The sequence below is a fragment of the Malania oleifera genome, chromosome 10 (assembly GCF_029873635.1).
Source record: "Malania oleifera isolate guangnan ecotype guangnan chromosome 10, ASM2987363v1, whole genome shotgun sequence".
Classification (NCBI taxonomy): domain Eukaryota; kingdom Viridiplantae; phylum Streptophyta; class Magnoliopsida; order Santalales; family Ximeniaceae; genus Malania; species Malania oleifera.
Window position 1 is genome coordinate 34097563 of NC_080426.1, and position 19353 is coordinate 34116915.

General features: G+C 36.2%; 1 protein-coding gene across 4 annotated transcripts in view; it reads left to right on the top strand.

The window, feature by feature from the left end:
• Positions 1 to 872: 872 nt before the first annotated feature.
• LOC131165750 (COP9 signalosome complex subunit 7) overlaps positions 873 to 19353 on the top strand; it is a 37287-nt gene continuing 18806 nt past the window's right edge. For 3 of the 4 annotated variants that reach the window (XM_058123783.1, XM_058123780.1, XM_058123782.1), the window contains exons 1-3: positions 879 to 1310; positions 1973 to 2048; positions 11749 to 11837. In XM_058123783.1, the coding sequence (XP_057979766.1) occupies positions 1152 to 1310; positions 1973 to 2048; positions 11749 to 11837 (324 nt within the window). In that variant the 5' untranslated portion in view covers positions 879 to 1151. Of the gene's footprint in view, positions 1311 to 1972; positions 2049 to 11748; positions 11838 to 19353 lie in introns of all 4 variants that reach the window. The other variant, XM_058123779.1, reaches the window with a different exon arrangement.

Sequence of the window (19353 nt, forward strand, 5' to 3'; positions counted from 1 at the left end):
TACATTCATGGCATAAAAGAAGAAGAAGGAAGTATCACCTCTCCACACATCCTTATATTGGCTACATGGTATTTTATAGAATATAACCATGAACATTTCAGTTGCAATATACCATCTCATAGTGCACATAATTCCTTAAGCTTACTTTGTTATTAAAGTTTGACACAAATGATAATATGATGTTGAACACAACTTCTTATTTTTGTTTCTTCAAACTTCCACCAAGAGAGCTAAAGTCTTTGCCATCTATATGCTCATATTACAACAAACCTTTGTTTAATTTGGATGCATACTGTGTTTTCACTCTATCTTTGTTTTTTATTTAGCAATATTGTAATATATGGATACTTTCAAAATATTGTTATAGAGGATCAATAATTTGGAAAAAAATCAAGTGGAATTTAGAAAATGTTTTTATGCATTTTTATAGAGTTTTGATTTATTCGAGATTTGAATTACTACCAGTGTACTTTAACTTTTATTTTAAATATGAGATAATATAAGGTACGACAAAGTACAAAATTGGTGCATACATGATTGACTTAGATATGTGTTCACTTATACTCAATGCTTAATTGTAATTTATAATTATACCTTTTTAAGTGCTTTACTAAAATTAGACTTTAATGTACCAAAACATATAGAGTGTTAGCATTTTTTTATTAAACCCTAAAATAGTAGGATGTACGCATGTATCACACGTGCCCTACACTAGCTGTCTATAAATGTGGAGATCAAGGTCCAATTTCTATCCACACCAACCACAAAAATTCAACAAGGGAAAGGTCATTTCAAATTCAAAGATAATTATATTATTATTTAGAAAATAAATTTGATATTTAAGAAATAATTTTATTTTTTGTATAGAAAATTAGAAATGGTTGAAAGGAAAAGAGCTTCTAGGAAGGAACCTGTTCGGTGGTACCCCTATAAACGCAACAACAAAGCAATGAAGGGAGCCATGAAAACAAAGCGTTTGCCAGGGAGTGCTGAGAGCATTCTGTGTGTCCGCACAGTTCCTAAGCCCTAAAACCTCGCTCCATTCTCTGCAAATCAAACTTGAATCCCTTCTTTTTCTTCCTACTCAATGTCCCCAGCTCATTCGCTCTCACCATAAATTTCCATTTTCTTTTCAATTTGTTTTTTTAAGTATGGATATTGAACAAAAGCAAGCAGACCTCATCGATCACTTCGCGAAGCAGGCCTCGAGTCACAAGGGCTCTGCCCTCGCACCTATAATTGTTGAGGCTACTTCACATCCGTCGCTCTTCGCGTTCTCTGAGATTCTTGCCGTCCCCAACGTTCTTGAGGTTTGGTTTGAGTGCTATTCATGGCTTAGATTTTCTATTAGCAACTTTGTTGGATGCCATACTTAGGGAAACAGCCAGCGGTGTACCTGCATGGGCACAATTGGGTCTTCATGCCCCTGTGATTTATGAGTTTTTGGGTCTATGCTCGAGCCCTAGTTTTAGTGGAAATTTAATGGTATGAGCACTGTAACACACGAGAGATTCATTGACAGTTATTTTTTTTATTTAATGATTTTTAGTTCCATCTCATGTATTAAATCCGATACTTGACGTGTAAATTGCAATGGTATGGTGGGCAAAAACTGTAACGGTGTATGAGCACTGTAATTGGCTAAAATAGTGCTGATATATTTTGTGTTTGATTGTTCTGTTTCAAAATTTAAAGAAAAAAATTCACACCAAGTAAGCCAAGTTGGTGTTAGATGAGTGTAGTTTTTATATGATAGACGAGTGTAGGCTCTAGTTTTGCTGTTCTTTATTGTATCCATTAATCTCTCCCGCCGTATTTTTGGTTATGTCTATCTGTAAAAAATACCTGGTACTGTATTTCCATTAGGATTTACTACATATCCCCTAAATAAATCCCATTTAGCTTATAGTACAGTCAAGAGGTTAGATTATGCATGAATGCTTCCTGCTTTGATTAGTGATCTTGAATGCAGCTCCAAGAAACTGAGAATTCCGTCTACCTTGACGTGCTTCGATTGTTTGCATATGGCACATGGAGTGATTACAAGAGTAAGCATGCAAATGTTTTTTCTAACGTTGTATCATTACATTTTGTTACTTGGTATTTTGTTTCTTTTAAGATGAAGGTCCATCTGATTTTATGTCGTAAATTGTTATATTCTTCAATGGAGTTCTTTCGGAGCATTGGAGAATATATATGAAAATATTTATGGTGGTTGGAGGTGAGATTTTAAGTAGTTAATGATGACTTACTATGAAGTTATCATACATTAAATTAAATTGTTTGAAGGGCTTATTTTTGAAAAAAGTTAAATGGCTTTGGTAAAGGAAATTTGTGGAATGGTTGTAATTTTTCTAGAATGTTTTCTTGTCGTCACTCAGTTGTGAATATTTAACCCAAGGTGTTTGGATAGAAGTTATTGATTTATTTATTCATAGAAAAGAAGATACATTGACCTCCCTGAGATTTGCTAAAAAGATGTAGACTTTCCTTATGTTCAAAAAATGACATCGTATGACGACATTCACACCCTTACTTCGTTAACCTTGGAGTTATATAGATGTTATTAATGAATTTACCCCTTGAATAGTAAATAAAAGAATTTGTAATGTCAAGGAAAAGATCATGGACAGTTCTTGGATGAATTTCAATGCACATGCTGGCACTGATCCTCAAAAAAGTTGGCAAGATGATGCACCTATGAAAAGAAGATGTAGACATGTGGAAAGATGTTTTAAGTATTTGCTATTGTGTTCATTTCTTCAAATCATTCAATAATTTAGGTGCCAGCTATGAAGAAAGGCAACATATTAGCTTTTCATTTTTATGTAGATGCCCAAGAAACAAGGTGGTATAAGTATTTTTATACTTTGAAAGTTATAGAGGATAGTGCCATTTTTTAAATCTCAGGGAGTTCTTTATTAAATTTTTTGACAAAGTTTAAGGGACATTAGCGTAATTCACCCTCTACATATTTTGAGTATACAATGAAGCTTGAAATTTGATAATTGGGCATAAAAGTTGGGTCATTCTAAGGTGGGAAGTTCAGAAAATAATATTACCAGTTTGCCTCATGTTGACCTTCTATAATGTTGAAATTTCATTCAACTTTATTTTTGTGATTGCATTAGCCTAAAATACGCATAGTTATATGTCCTTAGCTGAATTGAGTTGAGGACTGGTTTGTTGAAGCTTGGATTGGAAAAAATTAAATGAGCTTAAAAAAAGATATAGAGCTTGGTTCATTGTTTGACAAACATTCCTTTGGCCGAGTCAATCATGGATTGAATTCCATTTCTTGACTTTTTGCATGCACAGGCTATCAATACCCTTAAGTTTATTAAGCTGAGATTGAGGCTGTGTCTAAAATCTTGACAAGGTAAAGTATCTAATTCACCTCTACTCATTTATCTTGCAAGCATCCTTTAATCAAGTCAATCTTTGAGCTGAGATAGAGTAGTTTTTTTCATTTTATAATTATTTTTTTTTGATAAGAAAAATGATTTTATTAGAAGAGAGAATATACAATAAGGAGAATAAGAAGTCCTCATTTTCAAAAGAAGAAAGAGAAAAAAAAAATCAAAATAACAATGCCTGACAGTCCTGCTGAACATTTGGAAACTCATTCCTTTAAAACAGCCTGCAACAAAACACGAAGTGAGGTGAAATAATGAATACTATTGCATAACAAAGAGGATATGCACATATTTTGTTCCAACCATATTCCCTGCAACACTGCAAAAACCAAACATCTCCACAATGCACCAGCATCTTTACACCTATCAAACCTAGAAATCATGTGGTCAACAAATCCTCCACAGACTCCCGACAAACCCAATGCTCTCCTAGTAAACCAAAAAGCTTATTTCAAATTGTCCAAACAAAAAGTACAATGCAAAAACAGATGAGGTACTGTTTCTGAACCATCAAAGTGAGACATCAAGAAAAAATGCCTTTGAAGGTCCTACTCTGCATATTGTTAGTGTTAACTCTATTAAGAACAACCAACCAATAAAATCCTTTATTTTAGAGGGAACTCTAGCCTTGCAAAGACTTCTATGGAGCGGAGATTTGCTAGAATAAATCCCCAAAGAATCTAAGACTAAGAATGACTATCCCTCCTAATGGAAAGAAGACAATTCTCCAACAAAAATTATGTCGAAGAGAGATCCTCTGCTTCCCTATCGTTAAGAATCAGTGGAAATTGAAATCCCAAGAAGACAAGGCCATCAGATATTCAAAAGGAGATGAAACGACATCATTATGCCTCAAAAACAAATCTTAGGTCGAGCTATTCTAGAGCTTCTTAGCATCCTGCTTCGATCTAAGACCTTTGAATGAAATTGGTAGAGGTCCATGGTGCAGTTAGGCACACCTAAGTCTCAAGCAACGTGGACAAACAATCTATTAAACAAGCTTCAGATTGTAGGACAGTACAAGAAAATATAGAATGTGAATTGTCATAAGGTGATATAGCCTTTTTATAGTCTTGTATCTGCTACAAATTCTTATTACAACTCTATTAAAACTACTAAGCAAAGTCTTAACTGTATTTAGAACCTTAGTTCTCTGAATGCAATTGACTGGAGGAAAAAGGGGTATGAGACTGAATTAAATGAGAGTAAGGACTTCGCAAGGAAAAAGTGGAAACCATCCAAAGTCCAAACTGCAGTGCCCGTTATGAAAGTGCGGCAAAAAAGAATCCAATATGCTGACTGCTGAGTAATAGAGAGAGCTCTGGGCTCTCTATCGCAGTGATTTGATGGAATTGAAATTCCAAGAAACCAAATTCCTTTTCAAAACCAGAAAATAAGTACATATAGGTTAGGAAAAGAAACAAAAAAAAAGGAGTCATCAAACCACATACCTCCCCAAAGTTGAACTTGAGATCCATCACCACTTCTTAAAACAAAGGAGCACACCACAAAATGAAAATTTTTTTTGGGGGGGGGTAAATAAAGATATATTAAGATAGAGAGGAAATATGGTCAATGAAGGACGAGAAATCCTTAAAAAAGAAAACTAAGAAAAGACCAAATCAAATTAAAAGACCCCTTTTCAATCCCTTTCCATGATAGTTAACGGTGCACTGCGAATTTTCTAATTCCCATCGCCCCTTCTTAGCATTACTTCTACTGCTATCCAAATTGACTTCATTGCCCATGGAGTTAGATTACTGCAGGCCCATTTTATTCAGCAGCTGCTGAGTGCAGGACTTAGTGTTGGGCAAATTACTTGCCTCAGTCTGCTCAATCTTCTCTCTTGCCTATTCCATCATCCCCAAAAATAAAAAGGCCCTCTAAACCATCCTGTGGAGCTGGAGGCAAATAGGGATCATCACTCAATAATTCAAGAGACTATGATCCATACCCAAATTGGCCACAAACCTCATATATAAGTAACCCCATCTCAAGAAAAATCACTATCTGGTGCCCTCTCATCATCAACCTGATCGCCCATTCCTTCTTTTCCTCACTAACCACCTTATTGAATCTATAGTTTAGCTACTCAGAAGCTCCTTAATATAAAAACTATGATCACCATTTATTTTCGGAACTTTACTTGCACTTATGCACTGTTATGCCTTTCAATTGAGGAATTCCTTTTTTTCATGTGCTTCATAGCTTTGACATTGCTGACTTTCCGTCAACCAAAGGTTTTGTATGCATACCCGTCTTTACCTTTGCATTTATAGAAACAACTCGCACTATCTGTAACACCAATCTGATGAACAACAAAATTAACCTCCATCTGCACTTCCTGCTTCCCTAAAACCTTTGCCTGACCTCTATCCTCCATAGAAAAAACATTTGGAAATCTCAAATGTTCAAAACATTCCCCCCCCCCCCTGCACTCAGCCCATCAGATGAATGCTTATGATGCCCACCCGCACTTTTGTCTCTCGCTGGAGAAGACAAGAAGCCTCACCTACGCAACTATCCTGCTGTAATATTTCCTAGGGCTGATATCTACCTGTACTGCCTCCATTTCTATGTTCGGACCTTGAATTCTATTGGACAGCAACATGTGCCTTCACGAAAATAACTTGATTTTGGAGCACTTTTTTAGAGCAATGTGCATGCTCTCTTGCATACCCTGGCCCACTTGAGAATTAACTTCTATAAGACCTATATTACCCAATATTTGGCCCAAGTCCAAAACAATAGTTACACAACTTGGCCCATTCAGTTCCATCTGTTCCTTATTCTTTCCACTATCATTCTTTGGGGAAATCCTATTGATATCTGATTCAATTGTAACCCCCCAAATGCCGATGGCTGGTGGCCAACAATTAATGAACAGGTTTCATGGTGTCCATTGCCATTCCCACATAGATTACAAAAGCTTGATTGTTCCTGTCATTTACAGGCCATATGATTGAGCATTTCTGTACCTTTTCAACATCAACACCACTACTTGTATGGCCAACACTAGCCATCACACTAAACTCTTGCACAATACCTTGCCAATTGTCACACCACTTTTGGAATCACCAAAAATAGAACTTCCTTATTTTTCCACCCTAAGTCCTTAACCCTAGCTCTGAAAACTTCCCTAGCTTCGCTGATGCATCGACACTATCAAAACTCATGCTAAAATATTTTTGACCGAGCCTTCCCAACACTAATAACAAACCATCCGATGACTAATTCACGTCCAATAAAAATATCTTCACCCAGTTATTGCAATTCAGATTACACTCAAGAATGAACAAAAGCAACCTTTTCCCACTCTATCTAGTCTCAAGATAAAATATTTTCCCTTCAATATGGACTAATCTTCTTTTATCCCCTTCCTTTGTGGCCTATTGCAGCCATAGTGATATGCTGTAGCACTGATGAGCATAGAGAGGAGAGGGAGAGGTTTTTGTGGGCCATAGGTTGTGGGTGGGACTAGGGAGTTATTTGATGAATTCTATATTTGGTTCCTAGTTTGCATTTGTTGGGGAGGCCTTGTGGTTGATAGCAAATGAACTTTTAAGGACTCTCATGGGTAACCCCAGTATCAATATTAGCATCCTGACATCTTTTACAAACCAAATTATCTTTTCCATCATCTTATGCCAAAGAGAATTTGCTTCTAAAATCACTCCCCCTCAATTGCAATGTTCTTAGGGCCAAAAAATGACGCCAAGCTCACCCAGCCTTAGTTTTACAATCAAGCTCTCAACTCATTGAGCTATCCCTCTTCTCACCGGCACCAAACCAAGAAAAGCATTCTCACTCTCTAACTTAGTAACCACCCAATAGAAATCTTAAACAATGATAAAAAACATTGGGGAATTAGAATGTTACCAAACAATGATAAAAAACATTGGGGAATTAGAATGTTACTTGTAACCATACCTTGCTAGATGACTGTAGATTTGTAGTTTTCCAGTTTGCTATATATTCCCCAAGAATGGGTAATGCCATTTTGACGGTGTCATTTAGACATTAAAAACTGTACTTGGAATGTTATTTTGAGGATGAACGGTAAAACTATGCCTATGAATTTATTTAATTCAAGCTTGGAAACATTGTCATTGAAGAGCCAAGCTACAATCTTCCATTGAAGAGACAATTCAAAGGAGTTGGCTCTGTTTTACCCTCTCCCTTATTTTTTTGGATTAGAGTTTATTTGAGTTTTTTATATTGACAAGATATATCCTTCATTGAATCAAAGTTAAGCCATGAAACTTCCAGAAGAGATTTTTAAGAAGAACTGCTATCATTTGTGAAGAGCAAGTCATTATGCAAATATTTTGTAGAAAATTTAGTATGGTAGATGAAATAGAAACCAAAATGTAAATGCCAAAGGAATCATCTTCGAAGAGTTCGTTTACTTTTCTAATACCATATAAAGGTGCGGCAAGAGGAACTTTTTGTCAAAAGGCAGCAGACTTAATCTCATTAAAAGTGCTATATTCAATCTCCCATGTTACTTCACGTCTCTTTTCCCTATCCCAGTATGGTTGCAAAGAGATTGGAGGGTATCCAAAGAAGATTCCTTTAGGGGAACATGGGCGAAGTTTTCAAATATCTTTGTGTTAAATGGGGGGTGGTTAAACACCCTTTGCAAGAGGGTGGTCTTCGCCTCAAATTCCTTATTATCTTTAATAAATCCCTTTTAGGGAAATGGCTTTTGAGATTCATGATAGAGAAAAATCATTTCTGGAGGAGTGTCGTTGCTGTCAAGTATGGTCTCTATTAGAATGGTTGGACCTCAAAAAATTCAAAGGAAGCTCATGGGGAATAGTTGTTTGGAGATAAAATAGAAAAGGATTGGAGAAATTCTTCTTTCTCATCATGTGGGAAATGGATGTGTCCTTCTGGCACAATATTTGGGTGGCAAATCCAAGATTAGCTCCTCTTTCCCTCCCATCTTCAGAGTCGCTTGTGACAAAATCCCCTCATTAGCCAACACATGGAGTTCACCAGTCAAGGGATTGTTTGACAAAATGCAGCCCCTACTAAGGTTGCTTTTTTCAAATGGGAAGCTAGTATTGGAAAATCCTCACCATGGACAGTCTTTAGAAAAAAAAGGTCTCTCACTAGTCAATAGATGCATTTTATGCCTAGATCAAGAGGAATCGATTGCTCACGTCCTTCCTAGGAAGCACTGATATGGATACGAGATACAAATATGACATGCTACGGGTACAAGATACGGATATTACACAATATGGGTATAATGATATGGATACAACGATATGACATTTTTGTAAAAACAAGGATACAATACGACTGGGATACGTTGGTTAATTAATATAGAAAATATATATTTAGGCATGTTTTTCCTTTTAAATGAAAATATTGACGATTGCAATAATACGTATGTTTGGTAATGGCATGTATATACTTACATAGATACATGCATACATGCATACATATATATTTATTTATTCATGTATAGAGAATTATTCATGCTTATAAAGATCCAAAGGTTCAAGTGTGGGTATTTTGGTCAAGTAAAGATCAAGATGACCCCAGCTTATTCTACATCTCCTTTGAGAGGCAGAGCGAGAGAGATCAAGAAGGATAGAGGGATTTGAGGCTATGGATGGGTTGTGCTATTCTCAAATTGCCGAGCATGTGCTAGCCGTTGAGGTTGGGAGAGAGGTTTGAAGGTTGCGAGAGCTAGGGTTCACTAATTCAAAATTCATTCATGTCCGTCTTCTCCTTCTAGGCTGTGGTGTTTGATGATGGAGGTTGGGAGGGAGGTTCAAAAGTTGTGAGCGGATTAGTAGAAGTTCATGTTTGTCTTCTTGATCCTTTCGAATCTAATATTTTCTGTTTTTTTCTTTTTTGGGTTTGCTGCATCCTAAAGCCAAAATGTGTCCCACATGTATCCAAACATATCTACACGAGTCCCAACATGTCATATGTGCACCTATCCCCTTTGGAAGGATTGAAGGGGGTCCCTATATTTGAAAATGAAGATTTAGATAATGAGCTGCAGCGCAAGGACAATATTTTACCAACAATAGTGGAGGAGATTTCGAGGAAGAATTTTTAAATTTAAGAACTCATAGATGTATTGGATTTAAAATTTTGTCATCTTGGGGGAAATGAAGTGCATTTTGATGGGTGTAAAAATAGAGCTAAAAAGGGTCAAAGGGAGTTAGCTAACTTGAAGAGTTCGGTGAACTATGAAGGAAAAGGATTGAAGAGGGGTTTCCTCGTTTAATTGTTAATTTTCTTTTTTATTATTTTTATTTTATTTTATTCTTTTGGGGTGGACTTCTTGTCCCCATTCGTTGTAATTTCTTTGTCTCTATCTAATAGACCTTCTTTTATTATCAAAAAAAATTATAACAAAAATTATGGATGCATGTCAGACATATATCTAATTGTATTGGAGATGTATTTGTATCCGATACCACACTTCCCCTCTTTTGATGTATCCATGTTTCCTAGCATCCTTCTACATTGTTCTTCACCAAGAAATTTTGGAACTTAGCCATCTTTATTGTAAAGCAGGAGTGGGTTATTGCAGCTACTATGGGAGGTGAATTATGGGCTTGTAAAGGGATGAGATGATTAAGATCAAATAAGGGAGAGAAGAAAATGTCTCTCCTCATTCCCCTTGCTATTTTTTGGGTGGTGTGGAGACGAAGGAATAGAAGGAACTTTGAAGGAATTATATCCCCTATTCAGGCTGTCATGGAATGTTGGATTGCTATGATCTCTAGCCAGCATTCTAGGTCGGTTGGGATGGGCTTTTTTGTAATCCTTGATGTTCTTGATACTTTTCAGCAAGGGATGTTTCTCTTTTGTTATTTCCTTTGTACCTGGGTGGATCCCTTTAGTGCCTCTATTTAATAATTTTTATTTTTTCTGATTAAAAAAATAAAGGTGGACGAGGAAATTGTTTAAAGTGTTTTTATTTTATTTTTTATTTTTTATATTTTGACCAAAAATACTCATCTCCCCTGAGGTTTGACAAAAAGACAGATACCTCCCTTGAGGTTTCAAAAATGCCAAAAACCTCCTTTTAAGGTTTCAAAAATATCATGAACCTCCCCTAAGATTTGCTAAAAAGACATAGACCTGCCCTTGAAGAACTTGTCTTTTTGCAACAAGGGGAGGTTTGTGTCTTTTTGGCAAATCCTAATGGAGGTCCTTGGAATTCTTGAAACCTTAGGGGAAGTCTTTGGAATTTTGGAAACCTCAGGGGAGGTAATTGTCTTTTTGCTTAACCTCAAAGGAGGTCAATGTCTTTTACCCTTTTCCTTTTAAACAGCGAGAGTCCTCAAAATTCCACCAAGGGGTTCTTTGAATGTGACTTAGGGAAGGATTCAAACTCATGAACCTGCCTACTTCCCACACTTAACTATAAAGGGGCGTCCCCAGGCCACAAGGTTCCCTGCTTTGTGAGGGTAGAGGGAGGGTTGTTACAGTGTATGCAGCCTTATTACTGTTTTTATGCAGAGAGGCTGTTTCCTTAAATTTGAACCTGTGACCAACTGGTCATAGTGGAGCAACCTTACCGTTGATCCAAGTATTATATATATATATATATATATATATATATATATATAATATTTTAACATGAAAAGAGGATTATTTTCTGCTTGTACTAGTTATTTTTGTACTTGGCTTCATTCTCAAACTGTTTTTTTAATAGCATTTTTTTTTTTCCAATTTCATGCAAATGTATTGTGGTAAAATATTACCTAAAACTTGGTGTGCTGAATAGCCTTCCTTTAGGTTTAAAAATTAATGCTTAACATGTTTTTGGGGGGGGGGGGGGGGGGCTGTAAATATCAACCATTTTGTTCGCCCTTGTTTAGTCTCAATTTATATGTAAGATTGTCTAAACATTTTTACGGTGTTCTTGTGTCTTATAACTACCAATAATTCATTCTTTAATTTTTGCAATGAAAGTTTGGATATGGATCCTAGTTTGATACCATAAGCCTGCTCTTTTGATTAAGATGGTAATGTTCGCTTAGTTTTGTTCTGTATGCCGTAGTTTAAGGGATAATTTTGTGCATTGATTTCTATGCATTTTCTATTTCTAAGATTCCATTAGTGGCTAGGTATGGCATGAATTGTGAATTTTATTTGTTATTGGATCATTGTAGTAAATGCTTGGATGGTTTATTATCCCATAAAAATGTTAAAGCTATGTTGAAAAATTGCTGTTGGATAACTATATGGACAATATAAGTCTCCTACCTCTCTTATTTCAAGTTTATTGAATTGTTCTTGTGTAAGAGGAGTTGTGATGAAGTTATGATTTGGAAACTTTTATTGTTTGTAGCTAATGATGGCCGATATTTGCAATTGAATCCTGATCAAGTCCTCAAGCTAAAGCAACTTACAGTGCTTACACTAGCTGAGACAAACAAGGTAATTTGCCATCATGGATTTTTTTCCTTGTTTATTTTTGTGAATAATTTTCTTCAACAGGATACATGGTATTACATTTTGGACATGTTGATGTACATGCCTTATTGAGTGACAATGGTCTTTGTATTGTCGTTTGACTCTCAAGTAGAAAAAAGAAAGAAATTTGTCATTTTGCTAAATTCTAGACTTGATAGTAATTTGGAAGAAGAAGGAAAGGTTGTATGCTTATGAGATGCCTTGTTGAAGGGTTTGACCATGCATAGCTTCTCTTTTTTACTGTGATAGGAGCCAGATTTGGAGTTGAAATTAAATTAGGAAATATAAAATATTCTGAACTTTTATTGAGATATGGGAAATTTTATATGGATTAGGTTTGAAGATCATTGGAGATTTGATAGGTCAAAATTTCTTATTGTTCAAAATATGATACTGACACTGGGTAGTTTTTCGTAGCTTATAATATGATTTTAAGTTTATGATTATGATGAGTTTTTAATATGTTTTATACAAGCATCAACTTTTGAATTTTCAGTGTAGGATCAAAATATAATAGGACTCTATTTTGATATTATATTCTGAGATATAAAATATTCCGAGCTTTTATTGAAATCTATTGGGAATTTCATATGGAATGGCTTTAAGAAGATTCTTGGAAACTTGGAGATGTGATGTGTCAAAATTTCATAATATTTGTTTATAAATGAATAATTTATTAAGAGTGGAAAAAATTGCAATGAGGATGTGTATCTTATAAAGAAAAAGAAAAGCAAAATGATAGAGAAAAAAACACTACATCATCACCACATTCACACATCAAAGCTTTCTCATCTCTCTGCAAATGAGTTGGAGAAAGCTATTAACAGAATATTGCTATGAAACTAGAAAAATCATCCCTATGCCAAACTAGACTAGCAAGTCACAAAACCCAAGAAGATCTTGGCCCTAAGCTCCAACCAAATACACCAAATAATTGTGAAAACCATGCATCTCCAAAAAGCCTTCCTACCCTAAATCAAATACGATAAACACTTTCCAACAAAGATGGATGCACCCAATGTTCCTTGAAACACCAAACAACTAATTGCAAAGAAAGGGAGGATATGGCAACAAATGAGAACAAGTATTCCTTCACTGATAAAAGTGCACACATTAGGCAAAAGGGCTTTATTTGTTTTTTTCTCTAAAGCAAATCACTGTTATTGGATCTTGTTAAGGATTGCAGTCTAGGTGAAAACCCTTATTATGGAGGGAATGTTACTTAGTTGAGTCCCTAGAAATTTGTTGCTCTCTCCCTCCCTCCCTCTCTCTCTCTCTCTCTCTCACACACACACACACACACACACACACACACACATGCGCGTGCGCGTGCGCGCGAACACTTCCATGGCTTTGTGTCATGAGCCAAGCTTGTTCAGGGCATTATGCTTGCTTATGACCGCTTGTCTTGTATGGGATGGGTTACCATTATGTAAAAGGAATATATGTTTTGTTAATTGAATGTGTCCATGTCTTAGTGTAGAATCGGAGTATGACTCGTATATTTTGATGTTTCCTAGTGCCAAAGATAAAATAGCATATAAAGTTCTTTGTGGGAGATCGAGTGTTCATTAGTCTTGTAAAATTCACTAGCTTTTGTAAACATGTTTAGCCTACTTGCTTCCCTTACTAGACAAACGCTGCTTATGGAGGTGTTAATGAATTGTGTTGTCTTAGTGTTTACCACATGCTTGTCATCTGCTTACATGAATTGCTTATTGCTTCCACTTACTTCTCATTCAATTGTTGTGAATGTGCTCTTACGGTAAACGAAGGTATACTTGGGCTGACTAGTTAAGTGAAAGTGCTTTAGCTAGTGCCATATGACCCTGCACAAAGAGTGAAGTGTTTGGCCTATGACAGTTGGTATCAGAGCGTGATTAATTGCTACATGAGTTCGATTGCCTTTATAGTGGGATTGTGTGAAGGATTGGTAAGAGACCATGCTAACCAACATCAAAAGGATTGAGGCACTAGAGGCATAGGTTGAGACAGTCAATAATGTGGTCATGGAGATAGCCAAACTTGGTGCAAATGTTGATGCATTGGAGGGATCACAAACACGTCAATAAGGTTCTATGGTGAATATGTTACAGGACCTTCACACGATGGTAGAAACTTTATAGGTTCAGACAGTGGATCTGAAAGCCAAGATGAACCTGATGGTTCTTGCTATGGAAAATTCCAACACTATGGGGTTGGAGTATAGACGTGGTTTTAAATCATGGTAGCAGGTAGCGTAACGTAATGGTAACATGTGTACTGGGAAGCAGGGGTAGCGGATGTTACATAATGGGAAGTGGGTGTAACGACCGTGAATTTTTTTTTTAAGCATGCATGACCTTGTGCATATTAGTCTATTTGCATGTTTTAAGCTTTTAACCTTGCTTAGAAAGAGTTTTAGTGTATTTTGGATCCTTTAGTTCAACTAACTAAGTTGTTTGGTAGGGGCAAGAAGTTTACATTTGTTTTAAACCACCATTGATAGAAAAATTTTGTGTGTATGCATATTTATACTTTCCCATTGTTCTTATGTTTGATAAATTCTTATGTTTGCTAAATTAATTAATAAAACAAAATACATCATACACTCTATTAATCTATTAGACACATATGACATATGAATAGTACAAATATACAATACCTAGAAAAGAGAAAGAAGGTGAAGACATATGAATAGTATAAATATACAATAACTCGAAAGGAAAAGAAGGTTGAAGTTGAAAAATATAGAACATAAATATCAAATTGCTAGTATCATCAAAACAAAATACTTTGCTAACAAGTTAGTATTTTCAAATTGTTAATTAAGGCATCTCTTGTGAGTATTTAAAAAATAGTAAATTTTGTATCATTATCATCCTCATTATATTATTTTCCCCATCTCGCCACATAGTATATTGAGAACGATTTTTTTTTTTTTTGGGGGGGGGGGGGGGGGGGGGGACAAAGTGAGAAGCAAACATAAAAAATAAATTTTTTTTGGCATAATAGTCTTATAGCGGTTACGTAACGACTGTAGCGGCCTAGTGCTTGTGAGATAAATTAGTTTTCCAACAAGTGTCTGATATCATCTTGGGTTGGGCAATAAATCACCCATATTTGGCACTAGCTTATTGTTAGGATTTGTTGGTGTATCAATGGGTTTAGATTTCAATAGTCCAGTCTCATCTAAAAGATCAAGAACATACTTCTTTTGTGATGACAATTGTCGGTACGAAATGTCGATACTTCCATACCCAAGAAATACTTCAATAGTTCCAAATTCTTTGTCTGAAACTTAGTTTGCAAGAAATGCTTTCGGCTTTGAATACTTTATCATCATCATTCGTAATCACAATATCATCCATATATATAGTAAGCAGAATCCTTTCGGATGGAGTATGATGATAAAATACAAAATGATCTACTGCACACCGTTGAAGGCCAAACTCGAAGTACTATAGAACTGAAATGACCAAACCATGCCTTCAAAGATTGTTTTAAACCATATAGTGACTTCTTGAGCTAACACACTAAACTTGACACCCCCCGAGCAACAAACCTAGATGGTTGCTCCATATAGACTTCCTCTTGAAGATCACCATGTAAGAAAGCATTCTTCACGTCTAAGTAGGCGTATTGTAAAGGCCGGTGATAGGCGGTGGCTAAGGATATGAAGAAACGTATTGAGGCAAGTTTGGAAAAAGGAGAGAATATGTTTGAATAGTCCAAACCATACACTTGAGTATATCCCATAGCAACAAGACAGGCCTTTAATCGAGCCATGGAGCCATTTGGATTGACCTTTATAGTGTACATCCAACGAAAACCAACCACATACTTATCAAGAGGAAGACATACCAATTCTCAAGTATCATTATCTTGTAAAGCATGCATCTCTTCTATAATTGATTTCCTCCATCCAGAATGGGATAGGGCTTTAGAAATAGACTTGGGAAGAACAATTGAAGACAAGATACTCACAAAAATCAAAAGAAACAAAGTTAGAGACTGGATGTTGGGTATAAGTGCGTTTACCTTTAGGAATAGCAATAGGAGGATCACCCACTTGGGGAAGAGGGTATTTTGACTAGAGAACCGGAGCTGTAAAAGTGGAAGCTGGAGGAAGCTTTCCTCCCTTGAGTTGCTGTGCGTACGCTTGTAGATTGGGATGATCCAAGCGACGAGAAGGACTCAAATTGGATGAAGATGTAGGAAGACTAGATGAAGGAAATAAGTTAGGATCGCGAAGGCTAGGCAAAGGATGGGACTCATCAAGTTTAGTAGAACTAAAGGAATTAGAATAGTATGGTGTAGACTAAAAAAAGGCGACCTTAGTAGAGACAAAGAATCGATGTAAAGTGGGGCTATAACATCGATATCCTTTTTGAGTATAGGAATAACCCTGAAAAATACATTTGATAGCATGAGGATCTAATTTATCCCTTCCTAAATTCAATTGCTGAATGAAGGACGCACAACCAAATACATAAGAAGGGAGAACAAAGGAACCTTGAGGAAGATAAGTGGACATAAGATTTTACCACCAAGGACAGAAGATGACATTTTATTGATGAGAGAGCAAGCGGTGAGCACAACATCATTCCAAAAAACTTTGGGGACATTCATTTGATACAAAAGGATTAGAGTGACTTCAAGAATGTCTGTTTTTCTATTCCGCATTTCCATTTTGTTGTGGAGTGTGGGCAGAAAGTGATTGATAGATCAACTAAAGTTTGTCATATGGGCAGTGAATTGAGTACTCAAGTAATCTTTAGCATTATCACTATGAAGTGTATGGACTGGCATACCAAATTGAGTCTTTATTTGAGAACAGAAGGCAGAAAAGATATTAAACAACTCAAAACGATCTTTCATTAAATACAACTAAGTCATTTTTTGAGTAGTCATCGACAAAAGTAACAAAGTATCAAAACCCGAACTTTGACTTGACACGACTAGGACCCCAAACATTGGAATGGACTAGCATAAAGGTGCTAACGACTCTTTTATTAACTCAGGAGGCAAAAGGAATACTATGATGCTTTCTTATTTGACAAGACTCACATTTGAGGTTAGACAGAAAACTCAAAAGGAGGAACTAGCTGTTTTAACTTGTTCAGTGATGGAGGACCAAGGCGACAATGCATTTGATGTGGCTTGGCAGTAGACACTACAGGCAATAGGAGAAGAGAGCAACTCAAGGTAGTAAAGTCCACTAGCCTCACGTCCTGTGCCAGTCGTCTTCCTTGTTTTCAGATCCTGGCTAAGAATAGAATCAGGAAAGAAGGTTACAGAGCAATTTAGTGACTTTGTAATTTTACTAACAAACATGAAACTAAAGGAGGGAGTAGGATTTATTGTTCCTATTCCCTTAGCAGCAGTAGTCGACCCATCAGGAAAGGTAATTTGAGGTAGATTTGTAGAATATAGTAGAAAAGATGTTGGTGGAACCTATCATATGGTTAGTAGTTGCAGAGTTGATAACACAGGGACTAGTTAGTGGGAGAGATATCAGGTTACATATAGATGGTATGGTTACCTTTCTAAGCAAAAGATGCAGTGTGATGAGATGCTTGTTGGGATGCCTGATATTGTAGGAACCTTGAATACTCCTCCTTTGAGATGGCTATAGTATGCTGTTCACTCAAACAAGTAAACAAGGGAGACATACTTTTGGGATTTGGGAACTCCAATGCAACACACATACAACCTCGATAGAGCAGCATATAAAAAATACACAGCTGACAACATGTTTTTCGAATTCACCAACTCAATCCAACATACACAACCTTTGACAACTGAGGCAAACCACAAGCCCACAATGAACAAATAAAAAAAACGGCAAATACCATTGTTTCAGGCCCAATAAACTCAATAAACATTGACAAACAGCTTTAAGAAGTATCAAACAAGCAATCCTCGGATGTCGTAAATGAGCAACTAAAACAAGTGAGATCTTTGGACAAAAAACATCACGAAAAACTTCAATAATATGTTTATAGAGGGATTCGAGCACTGCTGGACATGGTTTTAAATCGCGGTTGCGGGTAGCATAACGTAACGATAACGGGTGTAACGGGAAGCGGGAGTAGCGGATGTTACATAACGGGAAGCGGGTGTAACGGCCGTGAATTTTTTTGAAGCACGCACAACCTTGTGCAAATTAGCGTACTTGCATGTTTTAAGCTTTTAGCCCTTCTTAGAAAGAGTTTTAGCGTATTTTGGATCCTTTAGTTCGAGTAACTAAGTTATTTGGTAAGGGCAACAAGTTTACTTTTGTTTTAAACCACCATTGATAGAAAAATTACGTGTATGTGTGTATTTATACGTCTCATTGTTCTTATCTGTGATAAATTCTTATGTGTGCTAAATTAATTAATAGAACAAAATACATTATACACTCCATTAATATATTAGACACATAAGACATGCAAATAATACAAATATAAAATAGCTAGAAAAGAATGATGGTTGAAGTTGAAAAATATAGAACATAAATATCACATTACTAATATTATCAAATAAAATATTTTCCTACATGGTATTTTCAAATTGTTAATTAATGCATCTATTAGGAGTATTTAAAGAAATAGTAAATTTTGTATCATTGTCATCCTCATTATAATCTTTTCCCTCTTGCCACATGGTATATTGAGAATGATTTATGAAGAGAGGGAAAAAGTGAGAAGAAAAAACAAAAAATAAAATAAATTTTTCGGTGTAATAGTCCTGTAGCAATTACGCAACGGCCGTAGCGGCCTTTACGTAACGGTAGTAGCGGCCTTTACGTAACGGTCACGGTTCATAAAGGGCGCTACGATTGTGATTTTTCTTCTCACCAATTTCATGGTAATGGTATCGGTAACCCAAAAAACCGTTACGTAATGGCGTTACGTAATGGTTGCGGCCTTTATTTAAAACCATGCTGCTGGAAGAATTTAGGCCAGGAACATACTTGAAATTGGCTTCACGCGCCGACAAGTGGGGTTGGCCCTGGCAGCCTTCAACTGGCGTGTGAGGGCATGTGGGAAAGTTTCTAGAGATGGGATTTCAGTGGGGGGCTGGTCAGCAGTGTTTGTGGGTGACAAGGGTGGTGTTTTGCAAGATCTATAGTGGATTTTGTGTTCTTGAATTGGTAGTGTTGCCTAGGAATTTTTCAACACCTGCTGGCTGTTTTTTTGGGGCTATAGTGTTGCTGGAAATTCTTTACGATGGTAGACATGCATCAGATTTAGGGTTTTAGGCTTCGGTTTTGATGGTGACTCTGACAATTAGGGTTTAGGTCTCAGAACCATGCTCTGATTCCATGTTGAATAATTGGGTAAAATGAAAACTTGATCACAATGATAGGTCTTTCCCTCTAATTATAATATATGTCAAAGTACATACCAATGATCATAACACCCTAACTAACTCTCACAAGTTAACATAACACTGACACTCTAACAATGCTAAATGACTAAGATAACCATCAACAACAATATTGTACTTGAGT